The sequence below is a fragment of the Mesoplodon bidens genome (genome assembly GCF_964165515.1).
Source record: "Mesoplodon bidens genome assembly, chromosome: 2".
In the NCBI taxonomy this organism is placed as follows: Eukaryota; Metazoa; Chordata; class Mammalia; order Artiodactyla; family Ziphiidae; genus Mesoplodon; species Mesoplodon bidens.
In genome coordinates, this window is record NC_138177.1 from 111,461,638 (window position 1) to 111,483,267 (window position 21,630).

Consider the following 21,630-nt stretch of genomic DNA (forward strand, 5'->3'; position numbering starts at 1 on the left):
AAATTCACCACAGTTTTTTATTTCACTCTAAAGACTAATTGCCATCTGTCTCTGGTTTGTTTTCTGAAGGTGTTCTTAAGGATTATTTAAGAGAACTTCCTTCTCCTCTGATAACAAAGCAGCTTTATGAGGCTGTATTAGATGCAATGACAAAAAATCCTTTGAAAATGTCATCAAATGGTTGTGAGAATGATCCAAGTGATTCTAAGTACACTGTTGACCTGCTGGATTGTCTGCCTGACGTTGAGAAGGTAAGCACAGTTGGTATGCATTGAAGGTAAGCACAATTGCTATGCATTCTTTCTGGAAGCCAGCTAATGAATTGTGTACTTAGCTCCAGAGCTACAAATAATTTTTTAGATATTTGACATTTGTAGCACTCATGAGTTTTAGCTCTGCCTTTGCCACAGTCTACTTAAACAGCATAAATCTAGAAACTGCTTCTTAAACAGAATAAATCTAGAAAATAATTTTATCTTTTCTGTATATGATTTTAGCCTAGGCATGAATACTTCCTATAAGTTTTAAAAGAGTATGGTTATTATTAAACTGATATATGTTTATTATAGAAAATTTAGGAAGATATAGAAAAGAAGAATGGAAACTATAATTATCAATATCTAAAGGCAACAATAATTAACATTTTGGTGGAGTTCCTTTTAGTATTTTAAAAATATGGTACCTGATTGGTGTACATGGCTTAGCCTCAAGACTTAAACAGCCCTCACCACCACCATTTCCTTCCTCCTTGTCTCTTTCCATTTGCCCCCTCCCCACAATCTGAATCTTGGGACCAGTATCTTCAGGTATGCCTGCAGGAGAGATAGGATGACTGGGTCTGCAGAACTAGTTTTAGCCTAACTTTAGCTCTTGTTCCTTAGAACAAAAGGGAAAATAAGGGAAAGAAATGTGGCCAGGCTTATCCAGATGAGGCCGGCTTTGCCTATATTTCTTTCTTTTTAAAAAATATTTATTTATTTATTTGACTGTGTGGGGTCTTCATTGCGGCATGTGGGATCTAGTCCCTTGACCAGGGATCGAACCTGGAATCCCTGCATTGGGAGCACGGAGTCTCAGCCACTGGACCACCAGGGAAGTCCCTATATTTCTTATCATATGAGAACAGAAAGTCCAAGAGTGAGTGGGTAGAAATGTTTTAAGCCCAATACCTTCATTCACTAGTTGATTGTAGTCATCTGAATGGGCTGTACTCTGTCTGGTTATATTAGCAATTACTGCTCCTTTGGGTGGGGGAGGGGAGCAGCTACAAAGGTAGACAGAAGCAGAAGGGTGGGGTGTGGGGTAGAAATATCCCTTCACCAATATAAGGTAAAGTTATACATGTCATTTTACTTATAAGTGAAGATTTGAGTGTCAGGGAATGTAAATCACTTGCCCAAGAGTATACAGCTTTTTTGAGTGTTGTAGTCTGTCATATGAATTTAGGTCTTTCTGGCCTTAAAGTTCATGCTGTTAATATTCTTTCTAAAAAGGCTGCATAATATTCCATTGAGTAGATTTGACAATTTATCACCATTCTGTTTTGTGTAATATTTAGGGTTTGAACCTTTTTTGTATATGTTTGTCCACAGATTTCTTTTCAGTTAGAATTACTTATTTGGAATAGAATTTCAGAGTGGAATTGCTGATTTAAATAATGTGAACATTTTGAGGCTCTTAATACATTTTTCATATTACTTTTCAAAAGGGACACAACAGTTACATTTTTTGGCTGATCTTATTTCGTAGACAAAAAAAAGATTTCTTATTTTAGGTTGTGTTTCTTGGCTTGCTATTGAGATTGAACCTAATGTATTTAACCAGTTGTGTGTGTGTGTGTGTGTGTGTTAACTGTGTTAATCAATGTGTGACTGATTTTGATTTCAAAATATCAGTCTAGTCTACTCTAGACCATTTTGATTTCAAAATATCAGTCTAGTCTACCCTAGATCCAATTTTCCCCTCATTCCTTCCCTTCACAGCCAAACATTGAGCAAATGTTTATTCTGGCGGTTATCACTTCTTCACCACTCATTTACTACTCAGAATACTGTCATCTGGCTTCCTGCTCCACCACTGTGGACCTGTTCTTGCCAAGGTTACTAATTACCTTCTAATCATCAAATCCAGCTGTCAGTTTGACTCCAGAAATGTCATTTTGATTTTTTTTCTTTCTTTAATAATTTAAAAAAATTACAAATTATAGTTGGCATTTATTTCTTCAACACAATTATGAAGAAGAAATTACACGCTTATTTTATTTGTTAAATGATTGACCATATGCTAGTATATCAAAAAACATCATTCCTTTCCATAACTGCTTAAACCTAAATAACCATTCTAACTTCTTGAACAAACTCCCCTTACTAGTTTTTTCAAGGATTTAAAAAAATATTTTTCAATCAATTTTTTTTTTTATTTCTAATTATACTATTCTTCCCTTTTCCATGGTTTGTCTACTTAAAATATTTATTAGCTAAGAAACGTACTGGCCTTTTTCCTAACTGGATCACGATAGAACCTGGCCATGGTTGGCTCCCCAGATTTTAGGATGTTGGTCCCTACTTATGACTACAGGATTTATCTGAACTTAAAAATGAACATTCTCACCCTAATTCCCTTTCCATTGCAGCCTTTGCTGTTATCTTTTTTTTTTTTTTTTTTTTTTGCGGTACGCGGGCCTCTCACTGCTGTGGCCTCCCCCGTCGCAGAGCACAGGCTCCGGACGCGCAGGCCCAGCGGCCATGGCCCACGGGCCCATCCGCTCCGCGGCATGTGGGATCCTCCCGGACCGGGGCACGAACCCATGTCCCCTGCATCGGCAGGCAGACTCTCAACCACTGCGCCACCAGGGAAGCCCCTTTGCTGTTATCTTTTTAGAGGAGGGAAGAGAGGAAAAAGTTGATGGTATATTTTCCCAGAGACTCCAGCTGAAATTTGGAATGCCTTCATGAGCACTTTATAGAATGTATATTTTAACCATTTAATGAATCAGATTATGTCATTGAAACCTAAGGGCCCTGTGTAACATTTATATAAGAAAATATGTTTCAAGTTCCAAGCATCCAACTTACAAGCAAATCTTTGAAACAACCTTTTAAAAAGTGACAGTATGCCCATCTATATTTTCTGCTATAAATTGTGTCCTTGAATTTGCCCCTGTGTGACTGTGTTAAGTGAAATTTAATTTAATTCAATTTAGGCAACCCTAATGATGTTGTTGGATCATTTGAAATTGGTGGCTTCTTATCGTGATGTGAATAAGATGACTTGCCAGAATTTGGCTGTGTGCTTTGGACCCGTATTATTAAGTCAGAGGCAAGAGACTTCCACCCATAACAACAGAGTCTTTACTGATTCAGAAGAACTTGCAAGTGCTTTGGATTTTAAAAAACATATTGAAGTTCTTCATTACTTACTTCAACTCTGGCCAGGTAAATGATTCTATGGAAGTATTTTTCTCTTTCAATGATAGGGTGTTTGAATTAGCTAATCATTAAATATGCCCATGTATGATTGAAGAAAATCTTTTCTAGATTTTGCTTTTTAAAATAGTTATGAATTGACACCTGCCCTTTAGATTTCTCAATTTAAATTTTTTGCTTTTGCTGATACTATTGTAGACATAGAGATCAATGTATACATTTTGGATTTGGTCAGCTCTGGATCTGAATCCTGGTTGTGTCACTTATTAGCAGTCTGACCTTGGACAAGTTCTTTAACATCATAGAGCCTCAGTATCATCTTTTGTCATGTGGATTAGTAATATGTTTATAGAATTTATGGGAGGATTAAATAAAGAATTATGTGTGTAACGTGCTCAGCACAGCTCTTAGCACATAATAGGTACTCAGTAAAATATTAATTTCTTTACCCTTCTTGTTTTTATTTCAACTGATATAAAGCAGAATTCATTTTTCTCCTTAAATCAGTTCTTCCTCCTGATGTCTATACTGTATTCATGGTCATTCTTCAAGTTATCCAGCCTTGAGCTGACAATTATCTGCAATCTTTCCATCTTTCTTATCCATTCCCATTCTACTCAATAACGAAAGGCTGACAGTTATTTTTCTAATACATCTCTTATGTAGTTTCAGAGCTAAAAGGAGTATGTATTTAGTTAGATGTTTTATAAAGGATCCTGTATTTAGGTTCCAAAAATTTCTTACATGGTAGTAGCCCCTGCTTCCCTCCCCTACCGTGCATAGTACCAAGTGTGAAAGTACTTAGATGCTTAGTGTAGTGCACAGTGGTAGAAGTGCTTGGACCCTGGAGTCAGGCTTATATTCAGATCTGACTGTGGCACTCACCAGCAGTGTGGACTCAGGCAAACACTTTAGTTTTCCTAGGCCTCAGTTTCCTTCTCTATAAATAGTGCCTACCTCAGGGTTTTTGTGAAGATTGAGATAAAGCATCTAAGGAAATGAGCAGAGAGTTTAGCATAAAGTTAGCCCTCAGTAAATGTTCTTTGTTACTCTTTTATTAATGTATATGAGAAGACTAGACCAAAGTACAAAGGATTGCTTGATTTCGTCTTTTAAAAAATCTAATTAATTTTTAAAAAATGAATTAAAAATTAAGCTAATAAAAATTTTCAACTTTTAAATTTGTAGAGTTAATATTTTTGCTTTCTTTTAAACATAGGCTTAAAAAATCATTTCTAATTTATATTTTACCTGAGTTAGTATGTGTTATTTATTATTTAAAAGTCCTAAATGAAGATGCTCTGGTTAATTGGTCTGATTTCTGCACTTGGTGCCCAACAAAAGAAATCACTCAGGTTCAAGTTTTAAATGTGTGTTGCTTAACTTTTCCTAGAACTGCTTTAATTTTAATGAACATGAGGAATTGGGAAAGGAGCCATCTTATTCTAATCACAAATGAAAATTTGTTTGCCTGGAGATACTAAGTTTACTATCAGTACCTGAGTTCTTTATCATTAATTCTGTATCAGTGGTTAATATCATTTCATTGTTTTGTAATAGTCATCTTAGTCTTGGGTTTAGGAGCAAAAACTTAACTTGTATGTTGTAGAAAAAAGGCAGGTTCAGATTTGAGATTCACTGTACAGTATTTCAATGACAACCTTAAGCAACTGTCTCCTAATGTACAGTTCCGTATTCCAAAGGTTTGTGTGATTGGATTTAAAAATAACTGCCCCATCGTCTATAACCTGTTACTTTTCTTTAGTTATAATGCCTCAAACAAAGGACAGAACAGGGCAGAAAGATAAGAGGAAACAGCAGTTAGTTTTGCCCTCAAACATCACTTGCTTTTGGATTCAAGAGGCAGAAATCAAGTAGATATAGTGCACTTACTGAGCCTGAGAAAATTGATGGTGATGTAGAGACTGGGCCACACCATATTAACTTGGTGAATGCTCATCTCTATGCATTCAGTGGAAGGTTTTAGCTCCCTTGCTATCTGTATCCTACTTATTTTTCTTTTTGGAACTTCCCCTACTCCAGAGGTAAAAAGAATCGGTTCCACCCTTTCCTGCCCACCTGCCTTTTTACTTCCTTAACTTTTTATTTTGTTTTGTGTTATTTTAAAATTTTGGGCAAGAATATAATTTGCTTTGAGCTTTCTACTTAAAAAATCTGTCTTCATTCAAAGTGATCAGTTAGAACTCTGGCATATTGGTACTGGAAGGTAAAAGTCAGCCTGCCAGTTGCTTTTCAGATTGTCTTCTGCCAAAGCCCTAAGTTCTTTAGAAGCAGCCTTGAGGCCAGATTGGCAACAGGTGAGGGAGCAAAATGGAAACGTATTTCCCTTTTGAGCAAAACAGTCTTCTTTTCATCTTTCTTATGTACTGGGTTTTTACAAAGTAGTTGCTTTTTAAAAATAGGGTTGCTGTTTTAAGAGTATTGGAAATTAATAATAGGCTACCCTTTCACTTTATAGATGGGGAAATAGCTATAGAGAGTGTGTAACTCTTAGACCAGCTGTTTGGTGTACCACATATTTTATGATGAATAGATTTGGGATAGGGCTTTCTTTTCTTTTTTCTTTTGGAAAAGCTATCAATTTTCCCTAATTCTTTTTGTTTCATTTTTCTCACTAGACTAAGCTTCATGAGGTCAGGGACTATATTTTGCTTACCCTTATATTTCCAGGTCCTAACAGAATACTTGGCACTAACTAGACACCCAATATATTGTGTTAAACAAGGTAATTATACTATAGATAAAAAGCTAATAAAGTGGTGACTAAAAATATAAATCTATTGGAAGAAAACAAGATAAGAAAATAAAGTTTCTTAGTAATTATCATTATGTTTGGAAAAATTTTCAGCAAATTTATAGACTGCATGTTCATTTTATCCTGTTGAAGGTGAGTAGTCAACAGTGCTAGGAAAACCAGAACTTTTCTTTTGGGGTTAAAATTAGCCATTTTATCTACATATTTAATAGGAAACCATTTCACCATCAGTAGTTTAAAAAGCTAGTAAAGTTGATTTTGTAGCAATTGAAGTTTTAGTCTAAAAGATATAAAATATTATAATTGGTTTCTTAAATATTTTCCAAGAAAATATACAAAAATAATGTTTGGATAGGAACTTGGTTAAACAACTTTAAGCACCTGACAGTAAAATGAATGTGGGTTTTGCAGGTGAATGTCGGAAAATGCAGACAAAATAAGACAAGCTTAACACAGAATCAAAAATGTTTTACTTTGGTTGGATCACAAACCAGATGACCTCAAGGTTAGCAGAATACTGTAATGGGTTGGCAAAAACAATAGGCATGACACTTAAGCATTAAGAAGAACAGGAAAAGCACAGAAAATGAAGGGAGGAAAGCAAGGAGATTTAGAGGAGATAAGCAGTTTCAACAGAGGAAGGAATATGAATAATTAAACAGTGGAAAAATTCAGATATCAATTCTGCAATTACATCAGTTAATGGCATAGGACATTCCATATTAATATTGTTATTAAATATCAAGTTAAAGTAATTATCAGACCTTTATTTTATAGAAACTTTTAGATCAAGAGCTTCTAGCTGTTATAATGATCTGTAATAACCATCATAAAAATGCAGATAAACAAAAATGTTAAAGACATACCTATACAAAGTTATCAAGTATTTTAATAAAATAAGTTAAAAAAATTATGCAATCTCTGAAAATGTTATAAAATCACTGTATGTCTGGAAAACTAGAACCATATACATGTTTGTATTATTCTTCAATTATTTTATACAGTAGGAAACAAGTATTTATTAGATGTTGGAGAGTGTAAAGTTAGTGCGTTATCACTGATTATATGTTCCCTTTATCTTAGTGAAGGGAGTATTAATGGAGAATAAACAAGCAGAAAGAGAAAGGTATTATGGACAGTTTTTAATAGCCGTGCCTCAACATTTAAATTAAGTCCATTCGACAAGTGTTTTGTTCAATACACACAGAAGAATAAGCTGTAAAGCCTTGGTTTGTTGTGAAATAATGTGTGTCTCCTTGGTAATATATTTGGCCAGTGCAATGCATACTAATAGAAGAAATAGTCTTAATATGAGGAATGTTATTTGAGATTGTTAGATTCCTAACCAGAATGGGAAAATAAAATATGTGTACTATTTTCAGGCAATAAATGAAGACTCTTAGTAGCTAAATGCTGTATAATCAAGCTCAGGTAACAAGTGGACAAGTCTAGATTTCGTTCATTTTATCAAAGTGAAATTTGGGCTGCTTAAAGTAAATTATGACACTGCTGCTAATAGAATTGCAAAAAAAGCACAAAGGTTAGAACTTTTAGAGTGAGCACTTTAGATGCCTTGGCCTCATTTAGATGTTTGCAGATGAAGGAACTTTTGTTTCGTTTGTACTCCAACATGCCTTGCCTGCTTTTTGCTGTAGCTTTTAATTTAGAAGAAGCTACCAGCTTAGCTACTGTTTGAATTACATCTAGATAATAATTAACTTGCACAGAAAGTTAATCAACATTGGAAATTTATTTTGGGATGTTGTGATATAGCATGAATTAGCACCACTGAACATTCTACTGGCTTCTCTCCCTAATCTTGATTATGTCTGATGATAGAAAAAATAATTATGGAATGCTTTGTTTTGGTAGTGTGCATGTTTGTTCTAATGCATGTTTGTAGTTGATTATTAAATGGCTTATATTTAGCTCTGTGTTTTTAAATTGGATTCAGTTGGATTACTGTCGCTAAAGCAAATTTATTGTTTGTTTCTAGTGCAACGTTTAACTATCAAAGAATCAGCAAACAATTTGTTCCCAGAGCAGAAGTCTTCTCTAAATTATTTGAGGCGGAAGAAAGAACGACCTTACCTGTTAAATTTGAGTGGTACTGATTCATCAAGACTACTTAGGCCAAGGCAAACCAGATTAGACAGTCCACAAAGTAATCGTTATGCAGGAGACTGGAGCAGCTGTGGAGAAAACTACTTTTTAAATATGAAAGAAAATTTAAATGATGTGGATTATGACGATGTGCCTTCAGAAGACAGAGAAAATGGAGAAAACTGTAGCAAAATGTATGAACCAGAGATCATGATTGAACAGCCAACTCCCACATCCAAAGATTGCACATTTCAGACATATTTGACAATGCAGGCTATTGAGTCTAGGGACCGAAAAGTCAATCTCAAAGACCTACAAGAAAGCATCGATACTTTGATTGGAAATCTAGAGCGTGAACTCAACAAAAACAAGCTTAATATGAGTGTTTGAGGTTGAGAGGTTTTTTTTATAATAATGTCTTAGGTTTCACATCAATCTTTGTCACTTTCTTATATCTCTCACAGTGATGTTTTAAATTTTTTACTCTTGAAAGCTTCAGTTACTTTCTAACAGGTTCATGTGATTCAATTAAAAACACCATTCATTAACATAATTTTTACTTATTTCATTAGAAAGTTTTTCTTGAGGTAAAAAGATAACCTGGACTTCTTGTGGATATTTGTTTAAATCTTGCCAATTCTATGGATATAACTTTAAAATGCACTTCTAAGATTCACATAAGTTATTAGCCCCTCAAGATTTTTGTACTTTATAGGAACTGCCTTTCTGAAACAGATGTTCCTTCCAGAAGAATGCTGTGGCTGCTTAGTCTGATTTGCAGTATGAGTCCATGCACACTGCAACATCATTCAATCACATTTCATTTGCAATGCAAATGCTGCTATAAGAAAACCTTTTTATAAATAAAAGTAAAATTATACAAATATTAATGTATTCTATATTAACATTCAGTAATTATTTAAACATAAAATTAAATATTTTTATAATCCCAAAAATATGTATATATTTATAAGTACATATATATATAGGTATTAGAATGAGGGGAGGGATTGGCTGCAGAATCACATGTATCTTTAAAATATATGTCATGAGGCCAAAATCATTAGCTTAAAAATGTCCTTTTCAGGGAAATAACATTTAAGTTAAAGGAGGAGTTGCATAGAAACACTTGAACCAAAACACTAGAAACATCCAAATATAGAAAAAATAGACTTTCCTTTTTTGATTCACAGAAAGTCACAATATCTCCAGTGAGAAGTCATACTTTAAATTGAAATCTTCTAATTTTTTAAGGGATTAAGTTTTGAGATTTCTGCACTGGTGACTTAAATTTAAAATTCTTCACCTAATCTATGTGTTTTTATCTTCTGCTTTTTAAAACAAAGTAATTATACTTAGAACATATTTATTTGTAATAATACATATATAACTTTGACTTTATAATTACCTTCATTTGTTTCTAAAGAAATCTTGCCAGCATACTACATGTTATTGATTTTTAAAAATTAACTTATTTTGGCTAATTATATCTTCAAGATAGTCATTATAGCAATCACAACAGTATTTGAAAATGTAAATTTAGAAGTTTTTTTATTAAATCGGAATGTATTTTTTTAAACTTTTATACCTATAGAATGTGTAATTTAAAATTATTAATAAAATTTGAGTTATCAACTTAAAGATGTAGCAGCCATTAAAAAAACTGACTCCTTGATGTTTTTCTAAATATTAAAGTATTTAACTATTTCTATGCAATATACATTGATAAGTGGAACACCTTGTTATTTAATTTGAAAATTTACTTGTTAAAAAAACAGATGAATAACTATTTTTATATGAAATTTTCATTTTTAAAGCTTTGTATAACAATTCAGAAGAATCCCAAAATAATATGTGACAGATATATATATATTAAGTAAACAGTCAATAGAAATGTACCTAAATATTTTGTAAGAAGACTGTGTCAGTCTTCTTCCTTTTGTTTGCTATATCACGCATATTGTATGAATTACTCAGTTGTTCCAGAAATGTAAAAGCTTTATTAAAATATATAACCTTGGTGTCATGCTATTAATTATTATAATGATATTTAAGGGTCACTTCTTTTAAAGTGAACATGTTAAAGTATTGGACCATCATATATTATCCATAAATATATGTAATAACTTTTTTTTTGTCCAAAATTGAGTTTTCCAGAATCTGCAGTACTTTAAGGGCCACACTTATTTTGTTACGTTATTTTGAATGGGAATAGTTTTAAAGTTGATCTCTGCCATCTTAAGTAGAAAATACTAAACATTTGTTGTTTAAATCACTGTCATTATAAACCTCTTTTATTTTTTAATTTTTTTTTATTTTTTATTTTTATTTTTTTTGTTACGCGGGCCTCTCACTGTTGTGGCCTCTCCCCTTGCGGAGCACAGGCTTCGGACGCACAGGCTCAGCGGCCATGGCTCATGGGCCCAGCCGCTCCGCGGCATGTGGCATCTTCCCGGACCGGGGCACGAACTCGTGTCCCCTGCATCGGCAGGCGGACTCTCAACCACTGCGCCACCAGGGAAGCCCTATTTTTTTTATTTTTTAAATTAATTAATTTATTTATTTTTGGCTGTGTTGGGTCTTCATTGTTGTGCGCGGGCTTCTCATTGTGGCTTCTTTTGTTGCAGAGCAGGGGCTCTAGGCACGTGGGCTTCAGTAGTTGTGGCACGTGTCCTCAGTAGTTGTGGCTTGTGGCCTCTAGAGCTCAGGCTCAGTAGTTGTGGCACACGGGCTTAGTTTCTCCACAGCATGTGCGATCTTCCCGGGCCAGGGCTGGAACCTGTGTCCCCTGCATTGGCAGGTGGATTCTTAACCACTGCACCACCAGGGAAGCCCAATAAACCTCTTTTATAGACTCTGCTGTATTCAGAAGTGCTCAATAGGTATATGCCTTTATTTATTTATTTATTTATTTTCTGTACGCGGGCCTCTCACTGTTGTGGCTTCTCCCATTGCGGAGCACAGGCTCCAGACGCACAGGCTCAGCGGCCATGGCTCACGGGCCCAGCCACTCCACGGCATGTGGGATCCTCCCAGACCGGGGCACGAACCCGTGTCCCCTGTATCGGCAGGCGGACTCTCAACCTTTGTGCCACCAGGGAAGCCCTATGGCTTTATTTAATATGGCCTTTTACTTCAAATCTATTTTGAGCTTCTATACCTGCTTTTTGTAATCTGGGATCTTCCTGCACTGTTAGACAGCTCTCATTCCCGACTAAGCCTGCAAGCGCTAATGGTTTTTAGGATTAAAAACAATTTTAGTTTTAGTGCATCTACCTGAACAAAAACTTTAAACAATTCAGGTAGATGGAAAATAAAAACTAAAAGTGGTCCTCTCTGACATCCACGTCAATCCCACTTCTCAGAGGAAACAATCACTTTATTCTTTAGGTGGCTTCCTCTATCACTCTAGGTTTACTGCTGCTGTTTCTTGATTTGTTATTTAAGCGATATCTGTTGGTTGTCCATTATGAGTGATAAGCAATTTATCTCACTCCATTCCTCCTCCCCATTTATTTTTTTAGTTTTTCTTTTGGTTTCCTCTATAACTTTGTTATTCCTTGATCCATCAGTTTTAAACAGTATCTCTTGACTCCATACCATTGTGGAAATGACCAACCCTGTACTTACTTTCCAAATCATTACTGCCCTTTACCTTCAACTTCCGTAAGTTGAAGGTAAAGGGCAGCTTATATAATCAATCATTAATAAATGTGTATTGTTTTGGAGAACTATACTTGATGTATGTTTTTCCTTTATATATTGATGCTAAAAACTATAAATCAATAACTAGCAGTTGTGCTAGATTGTGCAGAAATATTCATGGGTAAACCAGGTGATTCTACAATATCTCTAATCTTATATTCTTAAGTCTATATACTGATTTAAGCAGAATACAAACTAAAGGTCAAATGGATTATTTTATCTTATAGCCATCAATTTCTCCAAATCATACTGTGTGTTACTTGCTTCATAATTGGGTCATGGCTTTTGAAAATGTTCATTTTTCCTGGAGTAAGAAATTACCTTTTTTTTGGGACAGAAGAAAAATACTTCCATTACTATAATACTTGCTTTATCACTGAATTACCAAATTTGTTCAGAGTGCTTTTAGCTCTCATCCTGAAGCGTATTATTGCCTTTATTTTTCTTTGACAGAAGAAAAATATTTTCTTTACTATAAACCCTGAGATCATTTTAAGCTTCTTAATCAGCTTTATCACACTTGGGCAAAGTGATTTTTAGCTGTTATCTTGGGATGTATTTTCTTTGCACTCCTATGTGCTACTTTTTTTGTTTCCTATTCTTTCGTGACTTTTTTTTTCTTTTGGCCTTGCCGCATGGCATGCGGGATCTTAGTTCCCTGACCAGGGATTGAACCTGTGCCCCCTGCCGTGGAAGCATGTAGTCTTACCCATTGGTCCTCCAGGGAAGTCCCTCCTATTCTTTCTTGTTTTCATTTTTTGATTTGTTTGCTGAAGTATATTTATAAGTAACCCCCCCCCACACACACACACGAACCTCCCAAAACAGGGCGCATGGGAGATAAACTTTGAGTCCTTACCTGTCTGATAAGGCCTTTATTTCTTCCCCATACTTCACTTTGATTGGACTTACAGTTCTAGGTTCAGACTCATTTACCTTTAATACTTTGAAGACATCTCTCTATTATCTTCTAGCCTCCAGCTTTGCAGTAATCCAGGAAAGAAAGAAGGTGATTCAGACCAGTGAGGAAACAATAGAAGTGATTGTATTTTCAATACTTTTTGAAGTAGGAACCAAAGAAACCTGCCAGTGGACTGTGAGAGAAAAGAGTAAAACCTGAGCAACTGAAGGACGGAGTTGCTATCAAATGGGACTGAGATGACTTTACTGTATTTTTTTAAATGAGTTCCTTGTAATGGATGTTGCTATTATTAATACAGTGGTTATCGAAATGCCTTATAAAGTCCTGTTAACTATAAGTACTAATGCTTCTGTACCTGGTGATGATGCCCATAGAGTCACTTCAAGAATAAAAAAGCAAGAAGACTTCATATATATCTAAGCAAAGTCCCACATCATAACTGTCTTTGGAAATTTTCAGATTGTGTAGCTTTATATTAGGGATCCTAAAGAAACAGGTTTGGGAGTGATACGGTTCCTGGAAAGCATTTAGTTCCAAACCACAGAATGACTTTGAGGCTTAGGATTTTATAATTTAAAAACATCAATTTTTAGCTACTTGGAGAGTGATAAAGTTGTAGTATGTTTAATAATCAATAACAAGTCCTAATTTGAGTCTTGCTGACCTGAGGAATCTGGTACAAAGATTTCTCTTTCCCTGTCCAGTGTTCACTTTGAATTCAGTAAGGCTCATACATGATTAAACATTGAAGTGCTATCATTCCTGATTCAAAGTCTGTGACAGAAACATCAGATTGTGCCCCAGCTTCCAGGAGTCAGAGAGCAATTAGTCAGCATCGTTTCTCTGAAACTTACACAAAGGTAAATTCTATGAAAATAAAAAAGAGATTTAGATGCTGAGCAGGCTGAGCAGTGACAAATGTCCACAACAGTTCCCTAGGCTTCATCTCGCCCTGTTGCCCCAAACTTGGAGTCTTTCTCTTACCCTTCATACACAACCTGTCAGCAGTTCTGACTATGATATCTCCTGAAACTGAGCACTTAAGTTTGTCACTACTAACACCCTAGTCCAAGCCACCATCATCTCTCAATCGCTTCCTATTTCATCTCTTTGCTATCACTCTCCGCTCTCCACACTCGCAATCCATTCCATCCATTGAAGCTAGAGTAATCTTTAAAAAAGATAAATCACATCCTTTCCTGGGCTTTTCCCCTTGCTCTCTGTGCTTCAGCAACACTGCAGACCTCATTTCTGTCTTAGGATCTTTGCACTTGCCATTCCCAGTGTCTGAAAAGCTCCTTATCTAGATCTTACTTGGGTGGGTTTTTGGCATCTCACATCTCTGCTTAGATGTCAACCCAATCAGTAACTGCTTTGAGAATTGGGGAGGAAGAAGATGGAAATTTCTGTTTCTTGTAACAAGTACAAAATAGTTATGCTATTAAATGATTAAACTATAGACATTTATAACTTTGGAAAATGTTTCCTGCCTTATTTTTATTAAGACGTGTATCAATATCTGAATTACCTTGTTTATTTGATTATTATCTGTGTCCACCCTTTTTTTTTTTTTAATTTTTAATTAATTAATTAATTTATTTTTGCTGTGTTGGGTCTTCGTTTCTGTGCAAGGGCTTTCTCTAGTTGTGGCAAGCGGGGGCTACTCTTCATCGCGGTGCGCAGGCCTCTCACTATCGCGGCCTCTCTTGTTGGGGAGCACAGGCTGCAGAAGCGCAGGCTCAGTAGTTGTGGCTCACGGGCCTAGTTGCTCCACGGCATGTGGGATCCTCCCAGACCAGGGCTCGAACCCGTGTCCCCTGCATTAGCAGGCAGATTCTCAACCACTGAGCCACCAGGGAAGCCCCTGTGTCCACCCTTCTTGAATGTAATTTCTGTGGTGGTGGGGACCTTGTATATCTAGTTCATTGTCATAGGCCTAGGACTTTTAACATAGAAGATGTTCAGTTAATTATTAATAAATGAATGAATAAACAGGGATTCTTAGAGAATGCTTAGAGAATGCTTATCTTTTTTATAAAATTTATTTATTTTATTTATTTATTTTTGTCTGTGTTGGGTCTTTGTTGCTGCGCACAGGCTTTCTCTAGTGGCAAGCACAGGCTGCTCTTCGTTGCGGTGCAAGGGCTTCTCATTGCAGCGCTTCTCTTGTTGCGGAGCACAGGCTCTAGGCTCACAGGCTTCAATAGTTGTGACACATGGGCTTAGTTGTTCCGCAGCATGTAGGATCTTTCCAGACCAGGGCTCGAACCTGTGTCCCCTGCATTAGCAGGCAGATTCTTAACCACTGTGCCACCAGGGAAGCCCCAAGGATGCTTATCTTTTGTCAGGAAAAGACGAAGGACTATGTGATGCAATGTCTCTGTAATATTTCAAATATTCACTCCTGAGCAATAAATCATTTTGTGGTTAAGAAAGTAATGCCTTCTCTCTCTTTCTTTCTTCCTTTCTCTCTTTCTTTCTTCCCTTCTCTCTTTCTTTCTTTCTTTCTTTCTTTTTCTTTCTTTCTTCTTTCTTTCGTCTCTCTCTTTTTAAAATAATTTATGTTCCTTTTGGAACTAGAGTGGCACGGGAAAATTAGTGACTTAAAACGTTAGTGGAGGGGCTTCCCTGGTGGTGCAGTGGTTGAGAGTCCGCCTGCCGATGCAGGGGACACGGGTTCGTGCTCGGGTCCGCGAAGATCCCACATGCCGCGGAGCGGCTGGGCCCGTGAGCCATGGCCGCTGAGCCTGCGCATCCGGAGCCTGTGCTCCGCAACAGGAGAGGCCACAACAGTGAGAGGCCCGCGTACCGCAAAAAAAAAACAAACAACAAAACAAAAAAAAAACGTTAGTGGAGTGGTAATTTGGGGTAATTTTTTTTTTTTTTTTTTTTTTTTTTTTGCGTTACGTGGGCCTCTCACTGTTGTGGCCTCTCCCGTTGCGGAGCACAGGCTCCGGACACGCAGGCTCAGCGGCCATGGCTCACAGGCCTAGCCGCTCCGCGGCATGTGGGATCTTCCCGGACCGGGGCATGAACCCGTGTCCCCTGCATCGGCAGGCGGACTCTCAACCACTGCGCCACCAGGGAAGCCCTGGGGTAATTTTTTGTAGTAATTTTTTGCTGCAGAGCTCAGTAGAACCAATTATTTAAATGATGTGTGAAAAAGTACATCTCACCATAAGAAAGCAAGGTTTCTAAGAAAGCTTTTGTTAAAATGCATCATTTATTTCTTTACAGAAATCGTGATGAAGAATATCCTCTTAATTTTTGTGCACTTTTTACTAGAACTAGAAAAACTTATTTTTCATTTTATTAAAAAATATTTTCATAAAGTTGAATGGACCCTATAAATATTTAGAATTCCCTTTTTTTTAAATTAGAGAGAATAGCAGAGACCACTGTGGGAGCCAGGCACTACATTTAATGTTTTTATTTTTCTCAAACAAGTGTTTGTTTTAACGAAGTGAAAAAATGCCTAAATATTGCCCCTGAGTTGGGTTAACCTAATCCTTATTTGTTTGATAAGGCCATTGGCATGCTTTTAAGTCAGTTGAGTTAATCTTTCTTTTTTGGCTTAATGGAAGTATTATGTAGTGAAAACTTGGTGTTGGCCTCAATATTCTACATATTTCTTTGACTGGAAATTCTACCCTTCAAAATAAACTCTTCCAACGAGAGTTTAAAATTCCAACTTTAGAAAAGTACAATGGATATTAAATCAAGAAAAGGGAAAGTTCTTTGCATTCAAGATGTTTATGTGAAAGTGATGAGCCTGCAGCTCACATTTTTTCACAGCAACCAGATACTGAACAGTGACCCCTTGTTCCTGACCTTTGTTCAAGAAAAGGGATCTCTTTGCATCTCTTCTTGCCTGACTTTCCCTCCTGTCGCCAGTGTAAAGGCCACATTTTAACCCAAGAGCAAGTTTGAATCATTAGGTAAGTGAAAACAGCTTGTCTAAACCGGGTAGATGAGAAATGTCAGAGCATAAAGTGCCATCTGTCCTAGGTTATGATTCTGTGTTTGATCTGTACATGAGGTCAAAAGTCACCTGTAAAGTCAATCAATCTATGCATAAAAGAAGGCACGTTAATGTCTTTTTCCATCAACATTTTATTATGAACATTTAAAGTATAAAGAAAAGTTAAAAATTATACAGTGAACACTCACATATCTATCATCTAGAGTCTATAACTGTAAGCATTTTGATGTATTTGCTTGATCAAATATCCATGTATCCACCATTATCTCTCTTAATTTTTGGTACATTTTAAAGTAAGTCACAGAATTCCTGTACATGTCAAAATGTGTCATTTTGGACGCCACAAAAAATTGAATCGGAGATCAACTTTGTGTGATTATAATTAACCTCTAAAAGAGTCATGGAATATGTGAATTCACTGCAAATCCTAGGTTTCATCATCATTAGAAAGATAAATTGCTATGAAAATCCTCTAAAAAGTAATGTGTACTTTGGATGTCTTGTGTTCCTTTCCACATTGCTTTTAGCTATCCCAGACTTCCATCATTCACAGAAAACCTCTATAATTTCTGCCATATTCAAGTACCATGGGTAATATTATTTTCTAATTTTCTCTAAAATTTTTTTCAATTAAATTTATTATTAAAGTAAAACTTCATATTGCTACCATAAATGGAAAACCAGTATCATTTGTCATAAGTTAACTACATATATTTTTTTCAATACACTAAAACAAATTCATAATGTACACTTTGGCATACATACCACACTTAGGGCAATACTGAATTATAGTCTCTGTTCTATCCGATTTTCCTACCACAAAGATTGGGACACGAAAAGTCAAAGTTGATTTGGAAGTTGGACACACAGATGACACCAGGCTGTTCTCTTTTTGAGGGACAAAACACCACATGCAGATTTGCCCGAATCTCACCTTGAGCTGGCAATGGAAAGAGGTGAAGGATTTCCTAGCAGGGCTAGGAAGGATCTGTCTGCAGCCTGTCTGACATATGTCCCAAGCATGGTCCATTCTTCATGAGCCCTATGCTGTCAACCCCAGTGGTCCAACAGTCCCCGCACCAGCAAGAACAGAGCCAAAGCCCAATCCTTGCAGCCTGAGTTCCTACTTTGGGGACTTAGCGCTGTGGCCCTGACCACATTTTCCATTTTGTTTCCTCTTACACTTTTAGCCCTCTCCTGCCAGCACATCTTCCTCTCAACTACCTCTGCTAACATAGGTGAGGTAGGAGAACGGCAACATGCCTATCTTTCCCTCCTGAAATGAGAGCCAATCAGATTCACTACTGATAAAGGTAAGCTGGAGAATGTGACTTGGGTCTATGGTGAACTGGGCTTCTTTCTACATCCCTGTGATCTGATTGTCCCCACCAGTCGCTGGCAGCATTGGTTAAAATCAAGCCTCCCCTGGCAGAGGTAGAGCCTGTCAGAGATATAAAAACAAGTGAATATTACCGACAGGCTGGCTCTGAGCATGAGGGAACAGAGAAGCACTCAGCCAAGCAGGCTCAAGTCTTGCTCCACTCCCCACTCAGATAAGTCCATCTTCTTGTGACTTTGGGAATAGTTAATGAGGGGCAGAGAGAAGCTGAAGAGTTCCTCCCATACTCTTTCCCCTTGAGAGGTGGGGAAGTTCCCTCCCTTTTACAGAAACAGGAGAAGAACAGGATGTTATTGCCCAACAATTACCTCCTATTGCTTCCTCCTCCAGTGACCAAATGTCACAGGATGAACTTGGGGACCCTTGGTCAAATGGAGCAGGAAATTGAAACGCCGAACTGCATGTTGGCAGCCAAAAACAACATGTAAAGATCTTCCGGGTAATCCCTAGGAAATTGCTGCCATTTGGCACTCTGGTTAATCTGCACAGTGGCCGAAATGCAGCATATTCTTGCCTCTCTTGATCAGTCCTTTTCTCCTCAAGGCCCTGAGGCCGTGTGCCAGCTCTGGAGCCTCAAGCCCTGTTGACCGTGGGCTCCCTTGCTGCTGCTGTTACCCTTCCAATGTCACATTCACTTCTGGAAGATTGTCAGCTTTTGTATGAGCCGTCTCCCTTTCCCATATCTACTTACATTCTCAGCCATCACAGAACAGTACTTAAGCCATTATCAGCTCTATCCTTAATGCATTTATACAGGGCCCAAGTCACAAAGGGCTTGGGTTTCTAGCAAATCACTTAATGGAAATTTTATGAAAGTCAGAATTGCATATGTAAATTAACATATGAAGGCCTAGGCTAGCCAAAACAACATTGAAAAAAAAAAAGAACAATGTTGGAGAACCAATACTACCTGAATTTAAGATGACTTATAAAGTGATAGTAATCAAGACAGTATGGTATCGGCATCAGGATAGATGAATAAATCCAAGAAACATAATAGAGAGTTCAGAAACAGACTCATACGTATATGGATGACTGATTTTTGGCAAAAGAAATCCAGGGGAGAAAGGATAGGTTTTTCAACAAGTGTTGTTGAAACAATTGGATATTCATATGCAAAAAAAAAAAAAAATCCCACCTTCAATAATATATCTTATACCATATATAAAAATCAGCTAGAAAAGTATCATATATCTAAATGTAAAGTCTAAAAGTATAAAACTTCTAGAAAAAAATCTTGGGTTATGCAAAAATTTCTCAGGTCACCAAAAACATGATCCATTAAAAAAAAAACAAATTGCTCAACTGAAATTCATCAAAATTAAAAAGTTCTGCCCTTTGAAAAACTGTTAGAATGATAAGATAAACCAGAGTGGGAGTAAATGTTTGCATGTATTTGGTAAAGGACTTGTATACAGTAAACTCCCAAACCTGAATAGTAAAAGAAAAGAATGAGCAAACTATGTGAACAAACATTTCATGAAAGAAGATATGTGGACAGAAAATAAACACATGAAAATAAGCTCAACAGCATTAGTTATTAGGGAAATGCAAATTAAAACTACAGTAAGATACCACTACATCCTAATTAGAATGGCTAATTTTAAGACTGACCACACTGGTTAGAATGTACAGGAACTAGAACTCCCATCACTGCTGGTGGCAGTGTAAATTGTTTGGAAACATTCGGCAATATCTTAAAAAGTTATATCTATCCACACCATGTGATCCAGACATTCTACTCCTGGATATTTATCTAAGAGAAAAAAAAAGCATATGTCCATAAAAAGGTTTGGACAAGAATGACTGTAGGAGAATAATTTGTAATGAACCCAAAGAGGAAACAACCAATCCAAATGTTCATCAAACAAATTGTGGTATATCCATATAATGGAATACAATTCAGCAATGAAAAGTAATGAACTATTGATACACAACATGGATGAATCTCAAAAGTGAAAGAATAAGACAAAATAAGTATATACCATACAATTCCATTTATATAAAATTCTAGAAAAATACAAGTTAACCTATAGTAATAGAAATAGCAGATCAGCAATAACCTGGGAACTGAGGGGAAGATGTTAGAGGGAGCTATTAAAAAGGAGCATGAGGAAACTTTTGGGTTGATGGATATGTTTATTTCTTGACTTTGGTGATAATTTCATGCGTGTATGCATAAGTCAAAACCTAACCAGTTGTATATTTTAAATATATACAGTGTGTTTCATGTAAATTATACCTTAGTGACACTGTTAAAAGTGTGTACATGTGTATATTTGTGTATTGTACATATGAGATTCAAGTAGCACAATATTCTGAGATTCATAGTATAATATGGCCTGTGAGAGCAGGAACTCTGGAGCCAGTCTTGGTTTGTGTCTCATATATCTTGGAACAGTAACTTGATTTTTCTATGTCTCAGTTTTCTTGACTGTAAAATGGGTATGGTACCCACTACCTCACAGAATCGTTGAGGGGATTAAAATATATTAAAGCATTTAGGGGCTTCCCGGGTGATGCAGTGGTTGGGAGTCTGCCTGCCAATGCAGGTGACACGTGTTCGAGCCCTGGTCCGGGGGGATCCCACATGCCACGGAGCAACTAAGCCCGTGCACCACAGCTACTGAGGCCTGCGCGCCTGGAGCCCGTGCTCTGCAACAAGAGAGGTCACAACGATGAGGGGCCCACGCGCCGCAGGGAACAGTGGCCCCCGCTTGCTGCAACTAGGGGGGGCCTGCGCACAGCAGAAAGGACCCAACGCAGCCATAAATAAATAAATGATAAAAAATAAAAAAATAAAAATAAAGTGTACAATTCAATGGTGTTTATTAAAAAAAAGCATTTAGGAGCATTTAGTGAGGGTTCATGAGATGTTAGCTATCGTTATTAGTAGGGTGGAATCAATTAACAGTTTTCAGCAGTAAAGACAGCCACTGTCAAACCATAAAGTCCCGTTATAAAATGCTCAAGTGAGGGGCTTCCCTGGTGGCGCAGTGGTTGAGAGTCCGCCTGCTGATGTAGGGGACACGGGTTCGTGCCCCGGTCTGGGAAGATCCCACATGCCGCGGAGCGGCTAGGCCCGTGAGCCATGGCTGCTGGGCCTGCATGTCCAGAGCCTGTGCTCCGCAACGGGAGAGGCCACAGCAGTGAGAAGCCCACATAATGCAAAAAAAAAAAAAAAAAAAAAAAAAATGCTCAAGTGATACAGACCTCTTAGAAAATGTTCCTTTGCTTCCTTTGCTTCAAAAAATCTCGAGTGACGGGTATAATGGATTCAAGGAGATGAGCCATGTAGCCATTAATGAAGATTAGCTG

At 36.9% G+C, this 21,630-nt stretch overlaps 1 protein-coding gene across 2 annotated transcripts in view; it reads left to right on the plus strand.

Annotated features, from left to right (window-relative positions):
• Window positions 1-10,325, plus strand: part of SYDE2 (synapse defective Rho GTPase homolog 2) — a 38,392-nt gene extending 28,067 nt beyond the window's left edge. The window contains exons 5-8 of one of the 2 annotated variants that reach the window (XM_081255415.1): window positions 70-251; window positions 3,203-3,434; window positions 7,584-7,632; window positions 8,198-8,246. In XM_081255415.1, coding sequence (XP_081111541.1) covers window positions 70-251; window positions 3,203-3,434; window positions 7,584-7,594 — 425 coding nt within the window. In that variant the 3' untranslated portion in view covers window positions 7,595-7,632; window positions 8,198-8,246. Of the gene's footprint in view, window positions 1-69; window positions 252-3,202; window positions 3,435-7,583; window positions 7,633-8,197 lie in introns of both variants that reach the window. The other variant, XM_081255414.1, reaches the window with a different exon arrangement.
• Window positions 10,326-21,630: the final 11,305 nt, after the last annotated feature.